Here is a 25170-nt window from a genome sequence, read left to right as displayed (position 1 = left end):
ACCATGTGTACCAAGGTAAAATAAAAATAAATGAAGATGTCCAATTTTCAGCATGTTTTTGGTCCAGTAAAAAACACAAACCCAGCTGGCCCCCGGTGGTCTCAGTGCGGTGTACGGTTGCAGACAAGAAAATCACTGATGGTTAAAAAAAAAAAAAAAAACACTCCGCCCTCCAGCATGTGGTGGATTTTAATTGCAACAGGGTCCTACCTACCCATAAAGTCAGACTCTGAAGAGAGGTAATCACATCTACCCAGGAATCCAGACTTCAGCCTTAAGGGCCTGTCACACTAAGCGAGATCGCTGCTGAGTCACTAGAACTGTGACGTTATGGCGATCTCACCAGCGAGATCGCTGTGTGCGAGTGACCGGCCCCCCTGCCGGGTATCGCTGATCGTGCCCGAAATGTCTGGACATATTTTGGGTCGCTCATGTCCCGCTGAGTCGCTTGTATCGTCACGTTTGACACCTAGCCCAACGACCTTGTTAGCGACTCAGAAGCAAGACAAGGTGGGGATTAGCGTTCCCGACATCGTTACAAAGGTCGCTATGACACGCTAGATCGTTGCTCCGTTGTTGGGTAGACTGGACTGTCTGACATCTCAATAGCGACCACATAGCGATGCGGCAACGATCCCCGTCGTGTCGTATCGCTGTCGGGATCGTTATAGCATCGCTAGGTGTGACGGGACCTTAAGCAATATCGCTAGCAATATCGCTATAACATCACTGGTTTTGTGACGTAGCAGTGATATTGCTAGCGATATCGCTGTGTGATACTTACCTCCGACCGGCTCCCCGCTGATCGCGCGAGAACGTCCTGGGCCATTTCTCATCGTCAGCTTCCTGTGGCGCAGACGAGCGACACGGGCGGGAGGACGTCTTCATCACCGCGTCTGACAGGTAAGTAGCGACCACCGACCGCTGCTGTCGCTGGTGAGATCTGCCTGTGAGGCAGCTCACTAGCGACCACTTAGCGATGCACCAGCGATCCTGACCGCGTCATATCGCTGGTGCATCGCTAAGTGTGACAGTACCTTTAGGCCAGGATCACACATGCGGGAAACTTGGACGAGTCTCGCATCTTAATACCTGGCACTCGGGAGCAGAGCATACGGCTGCATACAAATACACACAGCTGCACACTCCGCTCCCGAGTGGCAGTGCCAGGTATTAAGATGCGAGACTCGTACGAGTTTCCCACATGTGTGATCCTGGCCTTAGAGAGGTCTTCACACTACACATGTCGTTGGCATTGTCTGTTGGGCATGCATGAATTGGCCAAATTATGTGCCAAGTGTCTCATGTTTTTCCTAGTATCCAGAAGCAGTATTGCTATTCATATTTCACAATGACATGCTTTCCTGCTACAAAGTTCAACTTTTTTTGTTTATTGCATATGGAGATGGCTGCTCCTAGTATGCACCTGTTCACACAAACTTTGAAGTGCCAGTCAGTCTTTTGTCATTTATTTTTCAATCAAATAGTATGTGGAGATAGACTAAAAAAAAAAGGTATGATACCATATTTAAATTTCCACAGTGGAAAATCTACAGCAAAAACCATTGCAGCTGTTCAACAGCAGCAACATGTGCAAGGATTGCCCATCGAACAGCCACGAGACAGATATTAAAGATTATCCAAGCAACCAACCTGAACGGGGAAGTCGATGAAGCGTGCCCCAGAGAGTTTCGCATTTGGCTTCCTCAGGGGTTACTTGGATAATATTGATCAAATATCTTTCTAATTTATCTGTAAAGCCTCTAATGAAGTGTGTTTTTACTTTATAGTTTACTGCCACCCCTTATCTATGAGAGGTGGCCGGTTTTCTATTGAAGTGCACAACTGAAAGCACTGCCTGGAGCGCTGGATCCAACTGGCATGTGTGTCCCTGTGCTCTTCCGGTGCAGACACAAAGCAGCCTCTGCTTACAGCACAGGAGCATGCACAATTTAGTTCATTGGGAGAGCAACTGTTCCTAGCAAGCAAAAACCCAGGACCAGTGCACAGAACAACCCCAAGAAAACAGGACTTGCCATTGATCAATGTGAAGCTAAAAATGCTTGCTTTTCCTTATTAGCACTGTGTCCAACCCCATCTTCACGGGCCTATATTATGTGCTCTTAAAGGGGTTGTCCGGTGCTACTCCGTTCTGCTTTACAGGGGAGCAACGCAATGGTGATCCGACCCCACATATCTGCCGAGACGTGCAGAAACATCAGGCATCATGACCCCCTCTAATCAAGCACATATCTCAGCCGGTGACTTTATGTCATCAGCCCTGTTCACCACCAACGTAAAGACCCCTTCAATTGCAACAATTCTCTCTCCACAAAGCATTGGAGCATTCTAGAAAAAAAACAAAAAAAAAAAAAAAACCATCCACCATATGACATTGGTTGCGTTTCATGAGTGCACTAAATTTTAGAACCCACCAGCTTTTTTTGCATTAAGGCCAGTTTCTTACACCAATACCCAAATGTGTCCCTACAGAACAGCATCTGTGCCCTCAATAATGAGAAGCTGTAACGTGGGCACCAATGCCACAAAATGGCTGCAGACTAACTGTTGTGTAGCATAGAAGAAATCTTTTAAAGTCATACAGTCCAATACTTGGAATTCATTGGAGACCAGTTCCAGGACACTGGCAAGTCACGTTGGGGATCACCGCTACAGAAACAGTCCAGGCTGATGTTTCAGAGAAATAAGATTTTATTTCACATTTCAGACGATGCGAAAAAAATATATATGTTATAAACTAGAATATTAAATAAGGTCTACTTTTATTACTATAAATACTACAAGACAGAAAAACTGAGCACTAAACACAAACATAGGCAAATCTCCAATACATGGAGAGCTGTATGACTTGATGGCCCACCAGTCCATTACCCATACCTGCAGCCTTCCAGTCCTTACCAATCACTACCAGTCTAGTAGAGGGCACACTGTGTCCATTGGACCATAATTTGTAACACTCAATGTTGGGAGTATCCAACTTTATAACCACATGAAAAGCAGTATGAAGGAATACAGGACTGATGTCTGCTCAGAACGAGAGGAGAGTCTTATGGATGATTTCACAGCATTCCTGGATCTCATCCTCCTTGATTGTTAGCGGTGGTGCCAGTCTGATGATATCTCCATGGGTGGGCTTGGCTAGAAGGCCATTATCACGAAGTCTCAGGCAAACTTTCCAAGCATCACAATCTAAAACCAAAGCGACACCAAGTTAAGACAGGCAAGGCCCATATCATGTTTTTGTACAGCACATCCATGAAGGATTGCTCAAACTGGCAGCATTTTTGCAGTGAAACCTGCAGCTGAAGTTGATCATTTGATCACAGCCTTCACATTGCAGAAGGAGTAAAGGTCGCAGCAAAAATGGACACTCAGAAGATCTAAAGTCTGCAGCGTAGGTCAATTTCTGCAGAGTTTCTCTTCAGTGTGCATTCCTTATATCGTCCCAGTTACTGGTACTGAATATGCAGCATAATTTTCACATGGGCAGCACGGTGGCTCATTGGATAGACTGTAGCTCTGCAGAGCTGGGGTTTTGAGTTCAAAGCACAACATCGGCAGAGAATCTTCATGTTCTCCCCGTGTTTGAGAGGAAACTCGCACACTCCTAAGACATACTGATAGTGAGGCCCAACAGGGACAATGATTGTGCCTGCAAAGTGCTGCGGAATATCATTAGGCAAAAGATTAAATTATACGGTGGCACATGATTGTTTCATGGGTCTGGTACAATGTCACTGCAGATTTTATGGATAAACCACACTAAACTTAATGGAAATCATACACCACACAAAGGTTTTCACTATTGGGGGGTCCCAGAGGTTGGACATTGTCCATAGATGACAACTGAGTGGGAAATCGGGAGAAGGCAGAAGACTGAAATTGGCCTGCCAACAAAGAACGTCAGGTGTGACCGACATTACTGCTGGGACGATGTGCATTTACATATATCTAACGACTTCGGGCCCAAACATACAGACCAACGACTACCGTGCCACATACAAGCCGATCAGCAATTGTTTAACATCTAGATGGGTTGACCGGCGTTCTATGCGCGCACATAATGATCGTTCTTTGCATATAGATCATTGTTCCTGGCAGCACATGTCCTGTTTACACTGGGTGATGCGCTACTGAGAATGATGTTTACTCTTCAAGAATCATTTCATCTGATGAACAAGTGTATTGGATGCTTATTGATGGGCAATAGACCGTTTAGAGAGGTAGATAATTGGGGATGAGCTTTCCTAGAAACTCTTGAATGCCAATTATCGTACTGATCAATCTGGTTCCAATGGTTGCTGGGACCACTGCCTTTTTCTTGCCTCAAGTTCCTGAGGAAGTATAATTTCTGCTATGGACATTGCAGGTTATGAGAACACTAGTGATGAGCAAGTGTGCTCGGATAAGGTGTTATTTGAGTATTTGAGCACACTTGGATGTTAGTCTTTGGTGTGCTTAAATACTAGGTCTGAGTCGCAATAGGCAATCCCCACATGTGTTGTGGCTGTCAAACAGCTGCGAGTCATGCAGCCACAGGGACTCTTCGCGAGCATGCTGAAGATACTCTTAGCACTCGAGTGTGCTCAAATAACATCTTATCCAAGCTCGCTTGCTCATCACTAGTTAACACACCTTAACTATTTGGGCAGGTGATTAAGTGTTTCAGCACAAGATAGCCTATGTTGTGCATCACCCATGTGGACTATGGAGTACACGTATGTTCCTGCATTTTTGCCCAATCTTGCAGTGTTGGAGTTGACCTGCTGTGGACAGCCCCAATAGCAGATATTAGTGACAAGTGTCAAGACTGAGAAAGCCAAGCGCTGCCTAGGTTATAACATGTATGATTTTGACCAGAGAAGGTGTAGTCTGTGCCTGGACCACAGTGGGTGAGGAATTACCTGGTCGAGATGGTGGCCATTGTTCCCTTACTGTAGGGATGTGTTGTGTGGAACCACTAGGACTTGGGGTAATTTTTCAGTTGAGGTACACACTTTAGCTTCATGCCTCTCTGCAATCACCACCTCCAATCACCACCTCCCAGTGAGAAGGTGCATTAATATTCTTACAGTCAATGATTGTACCCACTAGACCCCCATGATGAGAATCAGGTACAAATTGCACATGTGACTGACTCAATGGTCTGGCACTGAACTATGGCCAAGTTATAGACAAGTCAGAATACAAACAAGAACAGACCTTAACTAAATTGCTTATAGTTTTCCCTGACAAAAGTGTGAAAAGCCCACAAGGGAAAAAAAACCTTGGAAGTTGTGTCACTGGAGAACAGCTTACCTTTTGTCTCTTTGATAACAATGGCGTTCAGCAATCCCTTTCCCCTCACATCAGTGACAATGTCTGAGGGAGTCTTCATGAGTTCAGCTCTCAGCAGCTCACCCATTTTTCGGGCATTGTCTGCCAATTTCTCCTCTTCAATGACCTATAAAAACAAGTGGATAAATCCAGTGACTGTTGTACAAGGCAACATGGGACACAGATCTCACTAATTACTAGTACAATACCTCTAGAGAAGCCATGGCCACCCGACATGCCAAGGGATTACCTCCGTATGTGGACCCATGTTCTCCTGGCTTAATCGTGAGCATAACTTCATCATCACACAGTACACCCGAGACCTGGAGAAAAAAATACCGTTAGTAATAGGATCAACTGCCTGTGAATATGCTTTTCTCCAAAACAGAAAACTCCTGGTGCATGTGCCAAACGCAAGAATAGACCACCATTCATCCAACGCCAACATTGCCCTTTCGAGCCACCATCAGCGCTGTTTCAACCAGCACGGTCTAGACGCTGCCCTCCATATAACCATTCTTACCAGTTAACCTGCAGACAAAAGGACGAAGTTTTACATATTCACTTACAGGATAAACTCCTCCTGAAAGCGCTTTTCCCAGCACCACAATATCTGGACGGACATCCTCGTGGTCCACAGCCAGCATCTTCCCAGTCCTGGCCAAGCCAGTCTGCACCTCATCAGCAATGAACAATACCTGCAGAAGAGAATGGAGCTCAGCCACATTCAAAAAGACATCTGAAGAGTCATCTCTTGTAGTGCAACAACTCACATTGTGTGCCGAGCACAGCTGCCTCACTCCGGTTAGGTAACCGTCATCGGGGACAATGACTCCAGCCTCACCCTGAATTGGTTCCACCATGAACGCAGCTACATTGGGGTCCTGGAGCGCTCTCTAAATTGAAAGAATTTACACATAAGAACTAACATTCTAGCGCATTTAAAGAACATACGGCATTTAAAGAACATACGGCATTTAAAGAACATACGGCATTTAAAGAACATACGGCATTTAAAGAACATACGGCATTTAAAGTCTACATTCAGGTATAGGATGAGTGCAACCTCAAGTCAGAGGTCCATATAATGCCAGGACAATGTGCATGAAGAGTAGATGGCCACCCACCCCCAGTAGCAAAATACAGGTTTATTTATTGCACCCCTATTGCTACAGATTGATCAGTAGTTTCATTCTGTGGGCAGGGAAGCTGGACACGGCCTAAAGCCCAAGGTAAAGTCGGAACCGGAAGCCATGACCCAAAATCAGTTCACTGTCATTTACAGCTATACAGGAAAACTGTGGAGCTAAATCTAATTTTTAACAAGACTTAAAACCAGTCACCTTGGATTCATAGACCAACTCATGCAGCAGGTATGATCAATTTCTATCATACGTTGTCCTTATTAGCATTTTTTGTTTGGTCACTTAAAGCAGCTTAAATCATCCAAGTATAAAGCAAGGTAAATTCTAACCTCCAAGTGTCATTGCAATACTAAAGGGAGCCCATCTGCTCGATCCCTGGGCAACATTAATCAGACACTGGTGGTGTTATTGCAGTAGTTTGTTTTGATCATTAGGCCACGTGCACACATTCAGTATTTGGTCAGTATTTTACCTCAGTATTTGTAATCCAAAACCAGGAGTGCAACAATCGGAGGGAAAGTATAATAGAAACATGCCACCACTTCTGTATTTATCACCCACTCCTGGTATTGTCTTAAAAATACTGAGGTAAAAAAACTTCCCAAATACTCAACGTGTGCACTTGGCCTTAAACTTTGCAGCATTTCAGAGAAGCATCCAGCATAAGACTGTTAAGAAGACTGTTAAGAGGGCAGTCCAAGAGGCCACGTGCCCGGTGGCTTCTTTACACTCAGATACCAGTCATAGGTTTCTCCCCATGTACACAGGCAGAAACCCATCGGTTCACCGGAGCAACAAAGCTTCTAGGGACGACCTGCCTAGATGTCATCTGAGAAAGTCACCCGACAGCTTTTCAAGTTACATTTTCTCAGAATAGCTTAGTTACTCACCGATAACTTTCTCGGAACCCATGACAGCACCACGGAGAGAGGGGGTCCGCCCATCAAGGACAGGAACCTACAGATAAAAAGGCGGCACCTCTCCTCCACCCCCAGTTGGTTACAGAGCATCAGAGGGTCTCCCCTGTTAGTTAACAACAAAAGTATATACATAACATTATAGTATTGCATATTATGGAGAAGCACCGTGTCTTAAAAACTTTTCACACATTACTCATGCTTACCACACACGTGAAGGGGGGGGGGGGGGAAATAAGCGGGTGCTGTCATGGATTCTGAGAAACACTTATCGGTGAGTAACTAAGCTATTCTCTCTCACCCATGACAGCACCATGGAGAGAATTACAGAGATTGGTAGCTTAGGGAGGGACCACCGCCTGAAGGACCCTTCTCCTGAAGGTCAGATCAGACAGAGGCTAGATCTAAACGATAGTGTGTGAAAAAGGTGGAAGGTGTTGACCAGGTGGCCGCCTTACAGATCTGTTCTATCGATACCTCTGATTTTTCTGCCCATGAGGTTGCCATTGCTCTTGTAGAGTGAGCTTTTAAACCCTCCAGGACGGTATTCCCGCTGGATGAATACACCAGGGCAATCGCATCCCTTATCCACCTTGCTAGGGTACTCTTGGATGCCTTGAGTCCCCTCCGAGGTCCCTGGAGACACAGAGACCCTTCCTTCCTACATCCCTTGGTGGCCTCTAAGTACTGAACTAGAGGCCACCCTTATTCCTGGGATTTGGGCAGAAGGAAAGAAGGACTACTTCTTGGGACCTATGGAAGTGTGATGCTACCTTTGGTAGATATGCCGGGTCAGGTTATAAATAATCTTTATTTTTATATAGCGCTAACATATTCCACAGCGCTTTACAGTTTGCACACATCACTGTCCCCGATGGGGCTCACAATCTAAATTCCCTATTAGTATGTCTTTAGAATGTGGGAGGAAACCCACGCAAACACGGGGAGAACATACAAACTCCTTGCAGATGTTGCCCTTGGTGGGATTGGAATCCAGGACCCCAGCGCTGCAAGGCTGCAGCACTAACCACTGAGCCACCGTGCCGCCCAGGTTTCAATATGACTATCTAGGATTTTAGTGAATGGCGGTATCGCTGAGAAAGCCTGAATATCGCTCACTCTGCGAGCGGATGTTGGGGCCACTAAAAGTACAGTCTTTAATGATAGGGTTTTTAAGGGTGCGGACTGGATGGGTTCGAATGGAGGCCCCGTTAGTGCAGATAACACGGTTTAGATCCCATGCTGGTAACTTTTCGGTGATTATTGGTCTAGACCTGGCTGCGGCTCTCATGAACCGTGCTACCCAAGGTTTGCCTGCCACATCTTGGTTATAAAGGGCACCTAGAGCCACTATCTGTACCTTCAACGTACTGGTCGCCAACCCCTTCTCTAGCCACTTCTGCAGAAACTCAAGAATTTCTTCCACCTGAACTCCATCCTGAACCCTTGCCCCAGAGCTGGACAGAAATTTCCTCCAAGTTCTCCCGTAGGCCCTGGTTGTTATTGGTTTCCTACTTTTTTGTAGAGTGGAGATCAGGTTTTCTGAGAACGCCCTTCCCCTTCGCATTGTCCTTTCAAATTCAATGCTGTTAAATGGAGGTTCACTGCTCAAGGTTGTAACATGGGACCTTGGGACAGAAGGTCAGGGAGATCTGGTAGAACCCAGGGGTCGGTTATTGAAAGTATTCTCAGCCAGGAGAACCAGGTTCTTTTTGGCCAGAACGGGGCTATTCGTATCATTCTTGCCCAGTCTGACTTTCCTTATGACTGCCAGGATGAGAATGGGAGGCGGAAAGGCATACATTAGGCCCTGTGTCCACGGAAGCATAAATGCATCCAGGGTCTGGGGGTTTCCCCTGGGGTTTAGGGAACAGAAAGCTTTTACTTTGTTTCTGTAATCGGCAAACAGATCCATGTCCGGGGTCCCCTACATTTTTATGATCTGTAGAAAAATGGACTGTTTTAGAACCCACTCCCCTTGATGTAGCTGGGTGCGACTCAGGAAGTCTGCTCTGGTTTTCTGCTCCCGGTATGTGTAGTGCAGAGAGGGATAGTAGGTTTTCCTCGGCTAACGTGAATATTTCGGAGGATGTGTTCATTAGTGTTCGAGACCTGGTTCCCCCTGATGGTTTATATAGGCCACCGTCACCCAATTGTCCGAAAATATCAGGACATGATGGCCCCGTAGTACCGGCAGGGTGTTAGGGCATAGTCTACTGCTAATAGTATTTTGGGTCAAGGCGGCTTCTAGTTCCTGAGCCACCTTGTTGCTCATGTGCTCCCCATCCCTTGGGACTGGCATCCGTGGTGATTACATGTGTGATTTTTATCACCCAGGGAACCCCTTTGGATAGGTTGTCTGTTCCCCCACCAAGCTAGGGAATGAATAGTTTTGGAGTCTAGTGTGATGTGACTCTCCAAGTGACCTCCTAATGCCAACTGGTTGGCTAATACATCCCATTGGAGATCTCTTGTATGTATCTGTGGCCACTGGACTGCTGGCAGACAGGCGGAGAAGGAATCCAACAGGGACATTGCTTTCCTTAGTGTCATGGAAGGGTTCTGTATCACTCTTGCTACCATCTGAGCAATCTTCTCTTTTTTGTGGTCTGGGAGGTAGCACTCCTGGGTGTTTGAGTCCAGTGTCAGGCCTAGGAACTCCTGAACTTGTTTGGGCTCCAGCCTTGATTTTTTTAGGTTTAGAAGCCAGCCCAGGTTTTGTAGAGTGTCTATCACTCTGTCTTTGTTCCTGGCATCTTTGGGCCGAGTTGCTCGCAATTAAAAAGTCGTCCAGATATGGGACTATTAGAATATCTTGTCCTCTCAGGTGCGCCATCATCTCTGCCACTAGCTTTGTAAAAACTCGCGGGGCTACAGAGATTCCAAATGGCAGGGCCCTGTACTGAAACTCTTACTTCACTTCCTATGGAGACCGCCAGTCTGAGGTATTTCCGGGAGTCTCTGTGGATGGGGTCGTGATAGTATTAGACCTCAGCGATGCATATCATAAAGCAATGTAGAGAGAATTTTGATGGTCGACTTTATCAACTCCATTTTGAATTTTTCGTTTTTGACATAATCGTTCAATCTCTTTAGATTTATTATTGTCTGGAAGGTACTGTCCGGTTTGGTTTCTAGAAAGGTGAGTAAAACCCCCTGCCTCTCTCCCACAGGGGAACCTCCTGGAGGACTCTTGTTCAATAGACTTAAGACCTCTTTTTCAAGTGCTTCTTGTTCCACTATCGATCTTAGTGGGGTTACCACATATTTGAGGCGGGAGAGATAGGATCAGGGTTAAGGATAGTTTCTATCTACACTTAGTCTCCCTCCCACCCTGGGCAAACAGTCACTTGGGGGTTTTTTGTCTCGGGGCGAGTTACCAAGGAAGAACCCCCTGTCCCTTCTCCGGTCCCATTTTTGTTCGCTCGGGGGGGGGGGGGGGTCTCTGAAAAAAAAAATAGGTATTAGACCTACCGGTAATGATGTTTCCAGGAGTCCATCCTGACAGCACCATGGAGGACGTCCTCCTCCTCCTTACAGGGACAGGAAAGCACGCGAGAGGTTAAAAGGCCCCGTTCCACCCCTTTCCCTCAGTGACTTAACAAGTACCACAGCATGGATAATGCTGTAACTCTTAATGGTATCATCATACTACATCATATGACATAACTTAACATAACAACCTATCCGGGAGGGAACTACCCGTGCTGTCAGGATGGACTCCTGGAAACATCATTACCGGTAGGTCTAATACCTATTTTCCAGGACGTCCACCTGACAGCACCATGGAGAGTACCAAAGCACCTCTTCAGGGTGGGATCACCACCTGGAGAACTTTTCTCCCAAATGCGGTATGTTGGCCTGATAGCACGTTGAGTTTGTAGTGCTTGCAAAATGTATTCAGGCTGGCCCAGGTTGCCGCTCTACAAATCTGCTCGACTGAGGCGCCTGCGAGCTCAGCCCAGGAGGCTGAAACTGCCCTAGTAGAGTGGGCCCTTAAGATATCTGGTGGGTTGGCGCCTTCCGACTGGTAGGCGTCTGAAATTACTGATGTGATCCATCTTGCGATGGACGCCTTACAGGCTTTTCTCCACCTATTTTTACCCCCGAAGAGGATGAACAGGTTTGAGTCAATACGCCAGTCATTGGTGGCCTCTAGATAGCTTATAACTGCCCGTCTTACGTCTAGGGAGTGGAGACGCTGTTCTTTCTCATTGCGGGGATTGCTGCAGAAGGATGGTAGCACTAGCTCCTGATTTATATTCTGGCAAGAGGCTACCTTGGGGATAAAAGCCAGATCTAATCTTAAGGTTATATGATCGTCTCTGATCTGGAGATATGGATCCTTGGTGGACAGGGCCTGGATCTCCCCTATTCTTTTGGCCGTGGTGATGGCTACGAGGAAAGCAGTCTTTCGAGTGAGTCGAAATGGACATTCTATCACTAGGCATGTAGGGGTCCCTACATAAATATCTGAGTACCAGGCCGAGGTCCCAGGGTGGGGTGAGCTGCCTAATTGTGGGGCGAAGATGCTGTGTGGCATTTATGAATCTTACCACCCAAGGATGGGAGGCTAAAGGGTAGTTGAAGGCGCTCAAAGCAGAGATCTGGACCTTTAACGTGCTAGGTTTAAGCCCCTTATTATATCCCGACTGCAGAAAGTCTAGGACACTAGGGAGGTCAGGGGTACCTGCCGAGAGGTCGGACCTGCCACCTTCCAGGCAGAATCAAACATTTTTCTGTAGATTGCGGATGTTACCGGTTTCCTACTGGCCAGTAGAGTGGATATGACCTGCTCAGATAAGCCCTTTGCTCTCAGGATGTCCCTTTCAGGATCCATGCCGAGAGGCGTAGCCTTGCTGGGTCTGGATGGCGAATCGGCCCCTGGTGGATAACATCTCCCTTCAGGGGTAGCTCGACTGGGTTTCCTACTGCCATGGCTCCTAGCAGCGGAAACCAGCTTCTTTGGCCAGTATGGCACTATTAATATCACCGACGCGCGGTCCTCGCAGATCTTCCTGAGTACCGCCGGTATCAGCGCCAGTGGTGGGAATGCATACAAGAGGGGTTCCGTCCAGGCCTGGCTCAGGGCATCTACTCCGTCCGGGTGGTCTGCTGGGTTCAAGGAGTAGAATCTGGCGACCTTTGAGTTCTTCCTGTTTGCAAACAGGTCTATACTGGGGGTCCCCCACCGCTGACAAAGCTGATGGAAGATTTCTTCGTTTAGTTCCCACTCCGTCAGGCTGACCCGCTGTCTGCTTAGGCTGGTTTCACATTAGCATTGAAACAACGCTGCGCACTGCGTCGGTAAGCCCTGCTCCGATCCGGCTCCCTGCCCGCCCCATCCGGGATCACCGCCTACTTTCGCATTTGCACGCATGCGATCGGCACACCCTATCTTTAGCATAGGGCGCGCAGATCATGCGCTGCCAGTGTGAAAGTAGCGTGCTGCGCACTTTTGACGGTGCGCCGTGGTTCAATACATAAGCACATGACATTCTGAAGTTCTAATGCCAGATCCCAGAGGATAAGCTATGGAGTAGCCAGCAGTGTAGGGCCCATGTAGACATGTCAATTACCAATGTCAATCATTGATGAGGTCATTGTGCCCTACACACAGCCATGTAGAAGCCAGCATATTACTCTTCACTGCCAAAGATTGTGACAAACTTTGTTTGCAGAGCACTCGCCAGGATATTTACATGGGATGATAATGGGAACGAATCATGTACATGACCATTACTCAATCTCAAAATACATGAACACTTGGTGAAACCCAATAACCGATAAGTGCGTACTCAGCAGCACGGCGAAGTTTAAACCTTCCTATAGAAGATGTTTGATGAACCATCAGAAAACTGAACCTCAAGTGTAAGTTGATCATTCTGCCATAGCTGCCAACTATTTTGACTGGTTCAAGTTACCTAAAAGTTACACCACTTGAACAGATAGCCATATATTGAATAGAAGGAAAACATTAAGCTTCAAAGAATCCAAGTTTCTACAGGTAATCAGAATTGTTTTTTTGGCATTTATGTGCAGATGGAAAGATTTTTTTTGTGTATTTTCTATACATGCATTTAGGATGTTTTATTATCGAGAACAATTTTATTTGTATACTTTTTGTATATTTTTTTACTGCTCATGCGTTTAGGATATTATTTGAGAACAATTGTATTGTTGTTGTTAATGATTAACTACACCCTTTATCAGGTAAGGAGAGTATAAGAAGGCCGAGCCTCTCATTTTATATCTGTAGACACAAGACAGTTAGTCAAAACATGTTGCATTTAAGTATTAAAAAAAGTGGAAAACCCTTATTTGGATTCAAGTCACACTGATATGGGGTTTTCTTCATTTTTTGTTTTCCGTGGTGGAAGCGCCACATACCTGGACCACCTCTTGCCATTATAAACCGTTGGAACTCCATGGGAGGAACTTCCTACAGTATCAGATCAGCTGCATATGGAGCTAATCATTCCTAGTGTTGTGTTTAGTTAGCACAACCCATTTTATTTGTTTTATTCCGCTTTAGTCCCTCTTTCAGGGTCTAGTGCTGGGCCTCCACCGCTCCTCCTGGTATCAGATACTGCCTGCAGCAATGTCATTTCGACAGAGCTGCAGCCAGAAAGTCAAGACCAGCGGTGGAAACTGTGCTGGACCCAAAGAAGGGGGACAAATTAGTTTGTTAACAGTGGACATAATACCTTTAAAAACGAAAACCCCTTTATACTGAATAAGTTACTTGGCGCAAACTGATGGGAACAACTTTGCGCTGCGTCTACCCTGGTAGGGCAGCATTCTTGATTGGTCAACCTCACCACACCATTACCAAGTTTCACCAGATGCATTTTTTATGCTTTAGCACGCAAAGTCAGAAGTGTAATTTTGAGAAGGGTCTTTGCAGCAAGAGTGTCTTGCTACCATTACTAGAAGGAAATGAGAAGCACTAGCTTCCTGGATGACAGCCAGAGCCATATCCGGTCAGAGGCAAAGGAAACAATCAGCAGTAAGAAAGTCTATTATTGGACCAATGTGAACTCTTTATAGAACCAGGGTATTTTAGACAGCCTAAGGAAGCAGTCACCAGTCTGAACCCATCAATAAGCCTGTAGGAAAGGTTTGTCTCCCCGGTATAAATTGTTCATACTATATAATATAGACTCAGGTCCTGGCAGCTTCTGGAATCTGTAGCTTCACATGTTGGGAGTAGAAGTTCAACCTTAGTCTGGACAACCAAGACCCCCTGCTTAAATACACAATCACTATGAGGATTGTCACCGATCCATATTAACCCCTGCTGGAATCTCTCTTAGCCAGAAGCAGCCCCATACACTCACCTCTAGAGCTGGAAGGTCATTGTAAGGAATTACTTGAAATCCTGGCATAAATGGCCCAAAGCCTTCATAGCTGGAGGGATCTGTGGAGCTGGATATGGCAGACATAGTCCTTCCCCAGAAGTTACCAGCTGTAGAGAAGAGATTCCAATATGAAGCAATGGACAATAGAACAGCCCATACATCGCATCTCAGGGAGCAGTGCTGGTCCAATGGTTACAACAGAATATATTTTAACATGCACAATAGATGCAAGTCTTCACATTATACAAGCAAAGTAGTCAGATTCTGCAAGGGGGGGGGGGGGGGGGGACTTTATCTGAGTGATTCCTTGTGTTCTGATATCTGAACATTTGAAAAAAGGGGAAATCATATTTGGGAGGAATTTGATATAAAGCTGTTTGAGTCACTGTCATGGGAAAATCAATGTTACCATTTTTGTTTTCAATTTTTTTCAATGCAAGACAAACCGCCTGACCGTCTACCTGCAAAAATTATCTGAGCCTTGTACTTGGGGACTCCCTTCACAGTGTACGCCCATTTTCTAGCCAACTTGCAGGCAGTTTCACCACCTTCAACTCCTAAAGAGACAAAATTACAGGTTTAAAGATCAGTGAGAAAAAAAACAGATCAGAAATGAAAGAATCAGAGGAATACAGAGTTGTTCTGGACATAAAGGACTCCAGACAAGGAGTGTGCCATGGCCACATTATCACACCCACAGTACCCCACAATGTGCAGTATCCGCTCACCATGCCGGAAGGTCTTATTACAAGTCTAGGTGTATAGGTGGCTATATGCACACATTTCAGGACAGACCAGCCATTTAAGATCACTCTTCTGTAAATGATGAGTGGAGGTACTAGGTGTCTAGAAGCAGGTTTTATCTTCCTCTACCCCAACTCAGAACACCTGCGAGTCAGCCTGACCATCCATGTGCATGAGAATGTTTGAGTGATGACCAATGGACATTTCAGCTGTCAGTTATCAACTATTGAAGGCATCTGGTGGCATTAGAACTAGAGGGTGCAACAAAGGTTTCTAAAATTGTGATACTGCAGTCTAGTCCCCAACCGTACAGAAGACATGTGCCCTCTAATCTTGGATAGGGGACAGAGCTATGCTGAGATTAGTAGTACATCAGCAGCCTGGACCATATTTAGCCATCTACACTTTATGTACAAGAAGCCTGTGTGAATGAGGCTGGGGTCAGAATCTAGGGGGTATTGCAAGAAAATTCAGACTCAATAGTAAATTTTCCCAAACAAAATGAACTTGCAGCCGTTTACGCTTTGTCCCCACTTACCTGTGTTCATAGGTAGTATTTTGTTATAGTTGAACAGCTTGGTGATGTACTCCTCGTATTCTCCCAGGACATCGTTGTAGAAGGCCCTGGAGGTGAGGGTCAGCTTCTCTGCCTGAGACTTTAAAGCATTGACAATCTTGGGATGACAGTGCCCCTGGTTCACCGCACTGTAAGCGCTCAGGAAGTCAAAGTATCTCCGGCCTTCTACATCCCACACGTAAACCCCTGCAAGGAACAGCACGTTTCGTCTACTCAGTGCATCATCCAAGTGCAGCATATAAGTAGTGCAATAATTAGACCAGAGTGCACCATGATGTATACAGAATGCACTTGTCATCCATCACCATCGCTCTAGTTATGTTTGTCTACACCTCCTGCATGTATGTTTGATTCTGCCATCCAGCTTTTCCCCAAACTGATATTACTTGCGTCCGCTGCTCATCAATGGTATGTGCGAATATGCTCACTCCACTTCCCAATCCCCACAATTCTTTACAACCTGCTTGTTTACTCCACTTACAATATCCTACTTCTGGCCCAGTGATAGTTAACTGATCAAGACGAGTACAGGCCTCTGATATCCATATACAGTGAGTGATAGGTCTGAATAGACTTGGATGATGCAGACCAACCACAGCATATACCGTATTTTTCGGACTATAAGACGCACCGGACCATAAGACGCACCCCTATTTTCAGAAGGAAAATAGGGAAAAAAATAATGTGTCAAATGGGGGTCCGTCTTACAGTCCGAATTCAGCTTACCTGGGAAGGGATCCGGCACAGGTGGAGAAGTAGTCACAGGGGTCATTCAGTGGTCCAGGCTCATGCAGTGGCGGCTCTGTGCTGGGGCAGCTGCACTGGGGCTGGGGCGGGTGGGCTGTGCAGGGGCAGGGGCAGCTGTGGCAGGGGCAGGTGGGCTCTGCGGTGGTGGCAGCGGGCTGTGCTCCGCCGGCGTTTCTTCGCAGCCCGGAGGCCCCCGCACACCCCTTGCTGGGCGCCGCCATGTTGCGGTGGCCTCCGGGAGCATGGACGCTGGCAAGATGGCCGCCGGTCCGGGGACGGCACATGCACAGCTTCAGATCTTGTGCCGAGATCTCGGGGGGCGAGATTCAAATCTCGGCAACGAGATCTCAGCACGAGATCTGAAGCTACTCATGCGCAGTCGCCGGGCCGGCGGCCATCTTGCCGGCGTCCATGCTCCCGGAGGCCACCGCAACATGGCGGCGCCCAGCATGGGGTGTGCGGGGCCTCCGGGCTGCGAAGAAACGCTGGCGGAACCGCCGCCCCTGCACCGGAGCACAGCCCGCTGCCACCACCGCACCGCAGAGCGCCGCCCGCTGCCACCAGCGCACCAGGTACCATGCATTGCGACCATAAGTCGCACCCCCCCCCCCCCCCCCACTTCCCCCAAAATTTTGGGGGGAAAAAGTGCGTATTATGGTCCGAAAAATATGGTAAATACTGCAATGAATTGGACCAGCATTGAACTGAAGGTAACTGGATATGTAGCCACAAAACAAGGTCTTCATTCTCACCCCCCCCATAGTCCTTCACTTCCTACTGACCTTAATAATCCCTACACCCAGTAATGAACTTGCCATCTTTCCCTCCATTTATCTCACCTGCTCATATCAATTCCTCAACATACAATCCTGTGTCCAGACAGCCACCTCATGCCCACTCCCATCCATGTTCTTGCTCACTACAGACAATATCCCTCCCAAGTCCTGGCCCTCCTCACCACATCCCCAGTGTCACCTATACCTCCCATCCACAATCATGAATTTCTGCAACTTTTCATCCAGCCCCTCTAACAGGAGCTCTATGGAACGCTTGCTCTGTCTGCAACAAACTTTCCTACATCCATGATTTTGTCATCACGAAAACCTTCCTTCCTCTGCATTACCAAAACCTGGCTCACACCCTCCGACAGCCTCTCCAGCTAACCTTTTACAGTGGATTCCACCTTTCTTACATACTCCACCCCAGCAACAAGCATGGTGGAGGCTCTCCTGTCATTACTGCTCCTTTATCCCAGTTCCACTGCCACCCTCAATTACTCTTATTTAGCAGTGCACTGTCTGCATCTATTCTCCAACCAGCCACCAGCAATTTAATTTCCTTTCCACTGACATCCCCACTATCATTGGTGACTTAAACATCCCCATTGAGACTTCCCACTCAGCTGTCTCCAAGCTTCTAACACACTTCCCCCTTCGGTCCTCCAGAGCCACACTGGACCTCATCTTCACCTGCTTCTGTTAATTATCTAATCTTTAACTCTCCTCTCCCTCTTTCTGACCACAACCTACTCACTCTTCCCTCTCCTTTCCATCACTAGGTTTTCACTGCCCATCTGAGAACCACATGATGTAGGTTCCAGCAATGTTTAACTTGCAGGGCTGCATGCTGCAGTTTTGTTAAAACCCCCGTTCTCTGCTGCAGAGCTAGCAGTTCTCTCAATGCTGAGCACTGTATAACCCAACCCACGCCACTGATTGGCAGCTTTCTGCCTTTACACAGTGTACACAGCTGCCAATCAGTGGTGGGGGGTGTGTGGTTTGGCAAGACAGCAGGTTTACTAGTCCTCTCCAAATTATCTTCTGCTAATGATTTTTTATCAAAACTACAGCAAGTAGCCCAGTAATGAAACCCAATTGTGAAGATATCTTTTAGCCTTCAAATGGACAATACTCTATACTCCTGCTTCTAGACCTGTCCTCTGCATTTGACACAGTTGACCACTGCCTCCTACTACAGATCCTCTCCTCCTTTGGCATCAAAGGACTTGCCCTATCCTGGATCTCCTCATACCTTTCCAATCGCACATTCAGCATCTCCCACTTCCACCACCTCCTCATCCCACCCTCTGTTGGAGTCTGCCAAGGCTCTGTTTTAGGACTCCTACTCTTTTCAATCTATACACTTGGTCTGGGGCAACTCAAAGTCCCATGGATTTCAGTACCACCTTTATGCTGATGACGCTCAGATCTACCTCTCTGGCCCAGACATCACCTCTCTGCTGCCCAGAATCCCGGAGTGTCTATCAGCCATATCCTTCTCCTCTCACTTACTCAAACTCAATGTGGACAAATCTGAACTCATCTTGCCTCCGTCTCACAGATCTTCCTTACCCAACCTAGCTATAACAATTAATGACATCACACTTTCCCCAGTACCAGAAGTCCGCTGCCTCGGAGTAACCTTTGACTCTGCCCTGTCCTTCAAACCGCACATCCAAGCTATTTTGACCTCCTGTTGCCTCCAGCTCAAAAATATTTCCAGAATCAGTCCTTTCCTCAACCCTCAATCTACTAAAATGCTTGTGCACGCCCTCATCTCCCGCCTTGACTACTGCAACATCCTCTTTCCAGGACGTCCACCTGACAGCACCATGGAGGACGTCCTCCTCCTCCTTACAGGGACAGGAAGCACACGAGAGGTTAAAGGTCACGACCCACCCCCTCCCTCAGTGTTTCCTGTCCCTGCACGGAGGGACACACGAGAGGCTTACCGGAGGGGCTCAGGGGATCGTACGGCTAGTCCAAGCCTTCCCCTGTCAAGAGGTCCCGGGGCCGAAACTCCCCAGTGGGGAGTCCCTCTGCCCCAAAGGCCAGGAGCAGGACGACGCTCCTGGAGGGAGCCGTTCCTCCCTATGGGCGGCTCTCGGCTCCAAAAACTCACCGCCACGGCAGGCGACGGTCGGCTCCCCGCAGGCGGCTGGCCGGGCGGGCACCGACGGACGACTGGCGCAGCCGGCGCTGGGAGGCAGGAATGAGGCCTCCGCAGTCCGCCATAGCAGGCAAAGAGGCCGGAGTGGCAGTCCGCCGCAGATGGATGGGGGTTGGCTCCCCACGGCGGCTAGCCGGAGGAGGCCGCCATAGTCGCGCGCAGAGCAGGAAGTGGAGGAGGCGGCCTAGCGCGAGAGGCCGCGTGTCACATCCGGTGACGTCAGATGCCAGCCTTTGAATCCCAGCGCGCGCTTCTGAAGCCACATAGCGCTCGCTGCTGAAGCCAGACAGCGCTCGCTACTGAAGCCACAGCGCTCGCCACTGAAGCCACAGCGCTCGCCACTGAAGCCACAGCGCACGCTCCTAAGGCACAGAGCGCGCTCCTAAGGCACAGAGCGCGCTTCTGGAGATCCAGGGAGCACGCTTCGGAGGTCCATAGCGCCCTGCGGACCGCGCCAGGATGGAAGGGGTCGCTCCAGCAGGCGGAGGGGTAAGTGCGCATAGCGCAGACCACCCTCTCCCACCCATTACCCAAACCCAGATATGAGTAGGTGCCCCTTCTGTATTATGAGAAGGGAGCCCAGACAGAATCCCCCTCGGGGGCGAAGGACCCGGCAAAGGCCACCTCCAAATCGGACAGATGCCCAGTATGCAGGGTAAAGCTGCCAGACGCATATAACAAGACCCTATGCAGACCCTGTACCTCAAGGGTCGTAGGCGAGGAACAGCCATCCCTCCTAGCCGAAATGAGATCGCTGATAAGGGAGGAAGTTCGGGCCTCTATATCCAGCCTCGCACGGCATCAGTCCCCCAGCCCAGGGCCGAGTCGCAAACGTCCAAGGTGGGAAGCGGACCCAGAGTCGGAAGAAAGTCCTAGTGAGGAGTCCGAATTCCGGGATTCGGATCAGGAAGAAGGCGAGATCCGGGGGGATAGACAAGATCAGAGCAGGAAATACCTATTCAGACTGGAGGACACGGACAAGTTGGTCCAAGCAGTCAGAAATACTATGCAGATAGAGGAGGTCCCTAAACCACAGTCCAGGCAGGACTTACTGTTCAGAGGACTGGTGGCCCGGAGACAGGTAGTGTTCCCTGTAAGTGAACACATCAAAACGATGGTCCAGGAGGAGTGGAAGGAGGCAGAGCATCGACTGACACTCTCCTGAGACTTTAGAAAGACTGCCTTTTGATCCTGAGGAAATTCCTAAAATAGATGTCCCAGTCGCTAAAGTTACCAAAAAGACAGCTATCCCATTCGAGGACTCATCAGGTCTTCGAGACCCGATGGATAGGAAGGCAGACGTCTTATTAAAAAGAGCATGGGAGACGTCGGCGGCTCTTATTAGGGCCAACATAGCAGCCACCTCGGTGGCCAGGTCTATGTTTTTGTGGATGGGTCAGTTGGAAGAACACCTAACCAACAAGACCCCTAGATCAGACATCCTAGCATCCCTTCCGCTCATGAAATCGGCTACGGCGTTCCTATCAGATACGTCGGCCGAATCGGTAAGATTTGCAGCCAGAAACAGCTCCCTCTCCAACACGGCCCGAAGAGCAGTCTGGCTCAAATCCTGGTCGGGGGACAACGCTTCAAAAACTAAGCTATGCGCCATCCCCTTCTCGGGCCTGAGGGTATTCGGGCCAGCCCTAGATATCATTCTAGAGCTGGTGTCCGATAAAAAGAAGGGATTCCCGGAGGAAAAACCCAGACGACCCCAGTCCTTTCGGAGAGGCTCCTTTTCTAGGAGGCAGACCGAGTTCAGGGGTCGGGCAAGGTCCAGTAGAGGCTCCTATAAGGGCTCCTTCAGCCAGACCGGGAGGGACAGAGGTCCTCCATTCACATCAACCTCTAGATCGAGGAGGCAATGACGCCATAGGTATTGGGGGGAGACTTCACCACTTCGCAGCAAACTGGTCCCGAGTCACCCACAATCAGTGGGTCCTCAGAACCATCGCGGAGGGCTACAATATAGAGCTTTATTCACCTCCCCCCGAAAGATATATTACCCCCACTGTCGTCCTGGAGGACTCCGCAATGTGGACGGATCTACAGGACATGGTAAAATCAAAGGTCATAGTACCAGTTCCCCCGTCAGAAAGAGGGAAAGGGCACTATTCGTCCCTGTTCTCGATCACAAAACCATCTGGCGAGGCCCGTACCATCATAAACCTGAAACCACTAAATGCCTGGGTCAAGTACAAGAGATTCCGGATGGAATCGGTCCGATCCGCAACCCTCCTGATAGATCGGGACGCCGTCATGTGCACCCTAGACCTAAAGAAGGCCTACTACCAGGTCCCTATCCATCCCTCATCCCAGAGACTGCTAAGGTTTGCGGTCAGTTTACCAGCCCGGACCTGCCACTTCCAGTTCCAGTGTCTTCCATTCGGGTTGGCCTCAGCTCCCAGAATCTTTACAAAGCTGGTGGGAGAAGTAGTGGCCTACCTGAGAGATCGGGGTATCGTGATCATACCCTATTTAGACGACTTCCTACTGGTGGCAAGATCCAGGGAAGCACTCGTTCGCGACAGAAACCGAGCAACTGCGGTAATGGAGTTCCTTGGATGGGTGATCAATTGGGAGAAGTCGAACATCAGGCCAGAAACCAGGAAAATATTTCTCGGGGTCCTCCTAGACTCAACCGACAGAATATCCTGGCTACCCGAACAGAAGCAGAGGACTATTCAGACCAGAACCAGAGACCTGTTGAGACGTCAGTGCTCCATAAGAGAGGCAATGGAGGTCCTGGGCCTCATGACGGCCTGCATCCAGTGCGTCCGATGGGCCCAATTCCACTCAAGATCACTGCAGAAAGATCCTTGCGAGGTGGGACAGAAGTCAGGCGTCGCTAGACAGACCCCTAAGGCTGCCAGAACGAGTAAGAGAGTCCCTTCGGTGGTGGACACTGTCCAGAAACCTTCAGGTGGGCGTATTTTGGACAGCCTCTCCATACGTGGTAGTCACCACGGACGCCAGTGTGTGGGGTTGGGGAGCCCACATAGAAGGGAAAATCTTCCAGGGGAGATGGCCAGTAGACATCAAGACCAGATCCTCCAATTTCAGAGAACTCTACGCGGTCTGGGAAGCGCTACGGCGGAACCAGTTGATACTAGAGAATCGTCATGTCCGTATACTATCCAACAATATGACGACAGTGGCATTCCTGAAGCACCAGGGAGGGCCCAGACATCAACCACTACAGGACCTAGCAGGAAAAATATTCGCTTGGGCAGAAAGAACAGTCCGATCAGTGACCGCAGTACACCTAGAGGGTTCCCAGAACGAAGTAGCAGACTACTTGAGCAGACAACGGATCCGCCCAACAGAATGGGAACTGAACGAAGAGATCTTCAACCATCTCTGTCAGCGTTGGGGGACCCCCAGTATAGATCTCTTTGCAAGCCGAAAGAATTCGAAGGTCCCCAGATTCTATTCCCTGAATCCGACGGACCACCCAGAAGGCGTGGATGCCCCGAGTCAGACCTGGGGAGAATCCCTCTCCTACGCATTCCCGCTACTGGCCCTTATACTGGCAGTGCTCAGGAAAATACGCGAGGACCACGCACGAGTGATGTTGATCGCTCCATACTGGCCGAAGAGAAGCTGGTTTCCCCTTCTAGGAGCCATGGCAGTCGGAAATCCAGTCGAGCTACCCCTGTGGAAGGACATCATCCACCAGGGCCCGATCTACCATCCAAACCCAGCAAGACTTCATCTATCGGCCTGGATCCTGAGAGGGGCATCCTCAAGACAAAGGGATTGTCGGACCAGGTCATATCCACCCTACTGGCCAGTAGGAAACCGGTGACATCCGCAATCTATAGGAAGATATGGAAAAGATTCTGTCTGGAGGGTGGCAGGTCCAATCTCGTGGCAGGCACCCCTGACCTCCCTAGCATACTAAGTTTTTTGCAGGCAGGTTTTAATAAAGGCCTTAAGCCTAGCACGCTAAAGGTCCAGATTTCAGCCTTAAGCACCTTCTTCGATTACCAGCTAGCTGCTCATCCCTGGGTAATAAGATTTATAAAGGCCACGCAGCGCCTGCGTCCCACGATTAGGCAGCTCACCCCGCCGTGGGATCTGGGTCTGGTACTCCAGTCCCTCTGTACAGACCACTATGCTCTAGGGGAGAAAATAACCATCTCTGCCCTCACCCGTAAAACGGCCTTCCTAGTAGCCATTACCACGGCCAAAAGGATAGGGGAGATCCAGGCCCTGTCCACTAAGGACCCATATCTACAGATAAGAGGGGATAGTATAATCCTAAGGTTAGACCTGGCATTTACCCCGAAGGTAGTCTCCTCAAAGAATCTAAACCAGGAGGTAGTGTTACCATCGTTCTGCGACAATCCCCGTAATAAAAAAAGAACAGCGTCTTCACTCGCTGGATGTGAGGCGCGCGGTGCTAGACTATCTAGAAGCCACCAATAGCTGGCGCATTGACCCAAACTTGTTCATCCTTTTTGGGGGTAAAAATAAGGGGAAGAAAGCCTCTAAGGCGTCTATCGCGCGCTTGATTACCTCAGTAATCTCTGACGCCTACCAAGCTGAAGGCATTAGCCCGCCAGGGTCCATAAAAGCCCACTCTACGAGGGCGGTATCAGCCTCATGGGCCGAACGGGCGGGGGCCTCGGTTGACCAAATCTGTAGAGCAGCAACCTGGGCCAATCTGAATACATTCTGCAAGCACTACAAGCTTGACGTGTTGGCTGGTCAGCAGACCGCATTCGGGAGAAAAGTTCTCCAGGCGGTAATCCCACCCTGAGGTGCTTTGGTACTCTCCATGGTGCTGTCAGGTGGACGTCCTGGAAAATAGGTATTAGACCTACCGGTAATGATGTTTCCAGGAGTCCATCCTGACAGCACGGGTACTTCCCTCCCTGTTATGTTATGCTATGTTGTATTTTGATATGTCATATGCTGTAATATGATTGTTTCATTAAACTGTTACTACCGTGTTTCCCCGAAAGTAGGACCCCCCCGAAAGTAAGACAGGGTGGGGGTTACGGGGGGGTCCTTCAATGTAAGGCCTCCCCCGAATGTAAGGCAGGGTTGGGGGCCGCTGTGAAATGTAAGGCCCTTACCTTTGGGCCGCCGCTGTCCCCCATTAGGTCCCCAGGCTGCAGAGGTGTCCTCAGGTGCAGCTGGGCGGGTCCAGCGCTCATGGGGTTAACTCGCCGTGTTAACCCCGCAATCCGCCCAGCTCAACAGCTCATTGGCCGCCCCTGTTCCCCACGTCACCGCCGGCCCCCGGCTCGAGCACTGATTGGTCCAGCAGCTCGGGCTGTAATTGGCCGCCCCAGCCCCACGTCACCGCTGTTTCCCTGCAGCACAGGCCTTCCGCACCCACAGCCGCACCGCAGAGGAAAACGTCCAGCATTTAAAAACCAAGT

The 25170-nt window shown here is 48.8% G+C and overlaps 1 protein-coding gene across 1 annotated transcript in view; it reads right to left on the bottom strand.

Moving 5' to 3' along the window:
• Positions 1–2694: 2694 nt before the first annotated feature.
• Positions 2695–25170, bottom strand: part of OAT (ornithine aminotransferase) — a 38696-nt gene continuing 16220 nt past the window's right edge. Inside the window, exons 3-10 of the mRNA XM_073546425.1 lie at positions 16043–16267; positions 15222–15317; positions 14740–14867; positions 6111–6233; positions 5907–6035; positions 5547–5660; positions 5320–5464; positions 2695–3210 (exon numbers count right to left, since the gene is read on the bottom strand). Of these exons, the coding sequence (XP_073402526.1) occupies positions 3050–3210; positions 5320–5464; positions 5547–5660; positions 5907–6035; positions 6111–6233; positions 14740–14867; positions 15222–15317; positions 16043–16267 (1121 nt within the window). The 3' untranslated portion in view covers positions 2695–3049. The remainder of the gene's footprint in view (positions 3211–5319; positions 5465–5546; positions 5661–5906; positions 6036–6110; positions 6234–14739; positions 14868–15221; positions 15318–16042; positions 16268–25170) is intronic.

Source organism: Dendrobates tinctorius, unplaced genomic scaffold (genome assembly GCF_039654945.1).
Source record: "Dendrobates tinctorius isolate UK_male_01 unplaced genomic scaffold, ASM3965494v1 ptg000147l, whole genome shotgun sequence".
In the NCBI taxonomy this organism is placed as follows: domain Eukaryota; kingdom Metazoa; phylum Chordata; class Amphibia; order Anura; family Dendrobatidae; genus Dendrobates; species Dendrobates tinctorius.
Note: the sequence above shows the minus strand (reverse complement) of the source record. Positions and strands in the feature narration are given on the sequence as shown.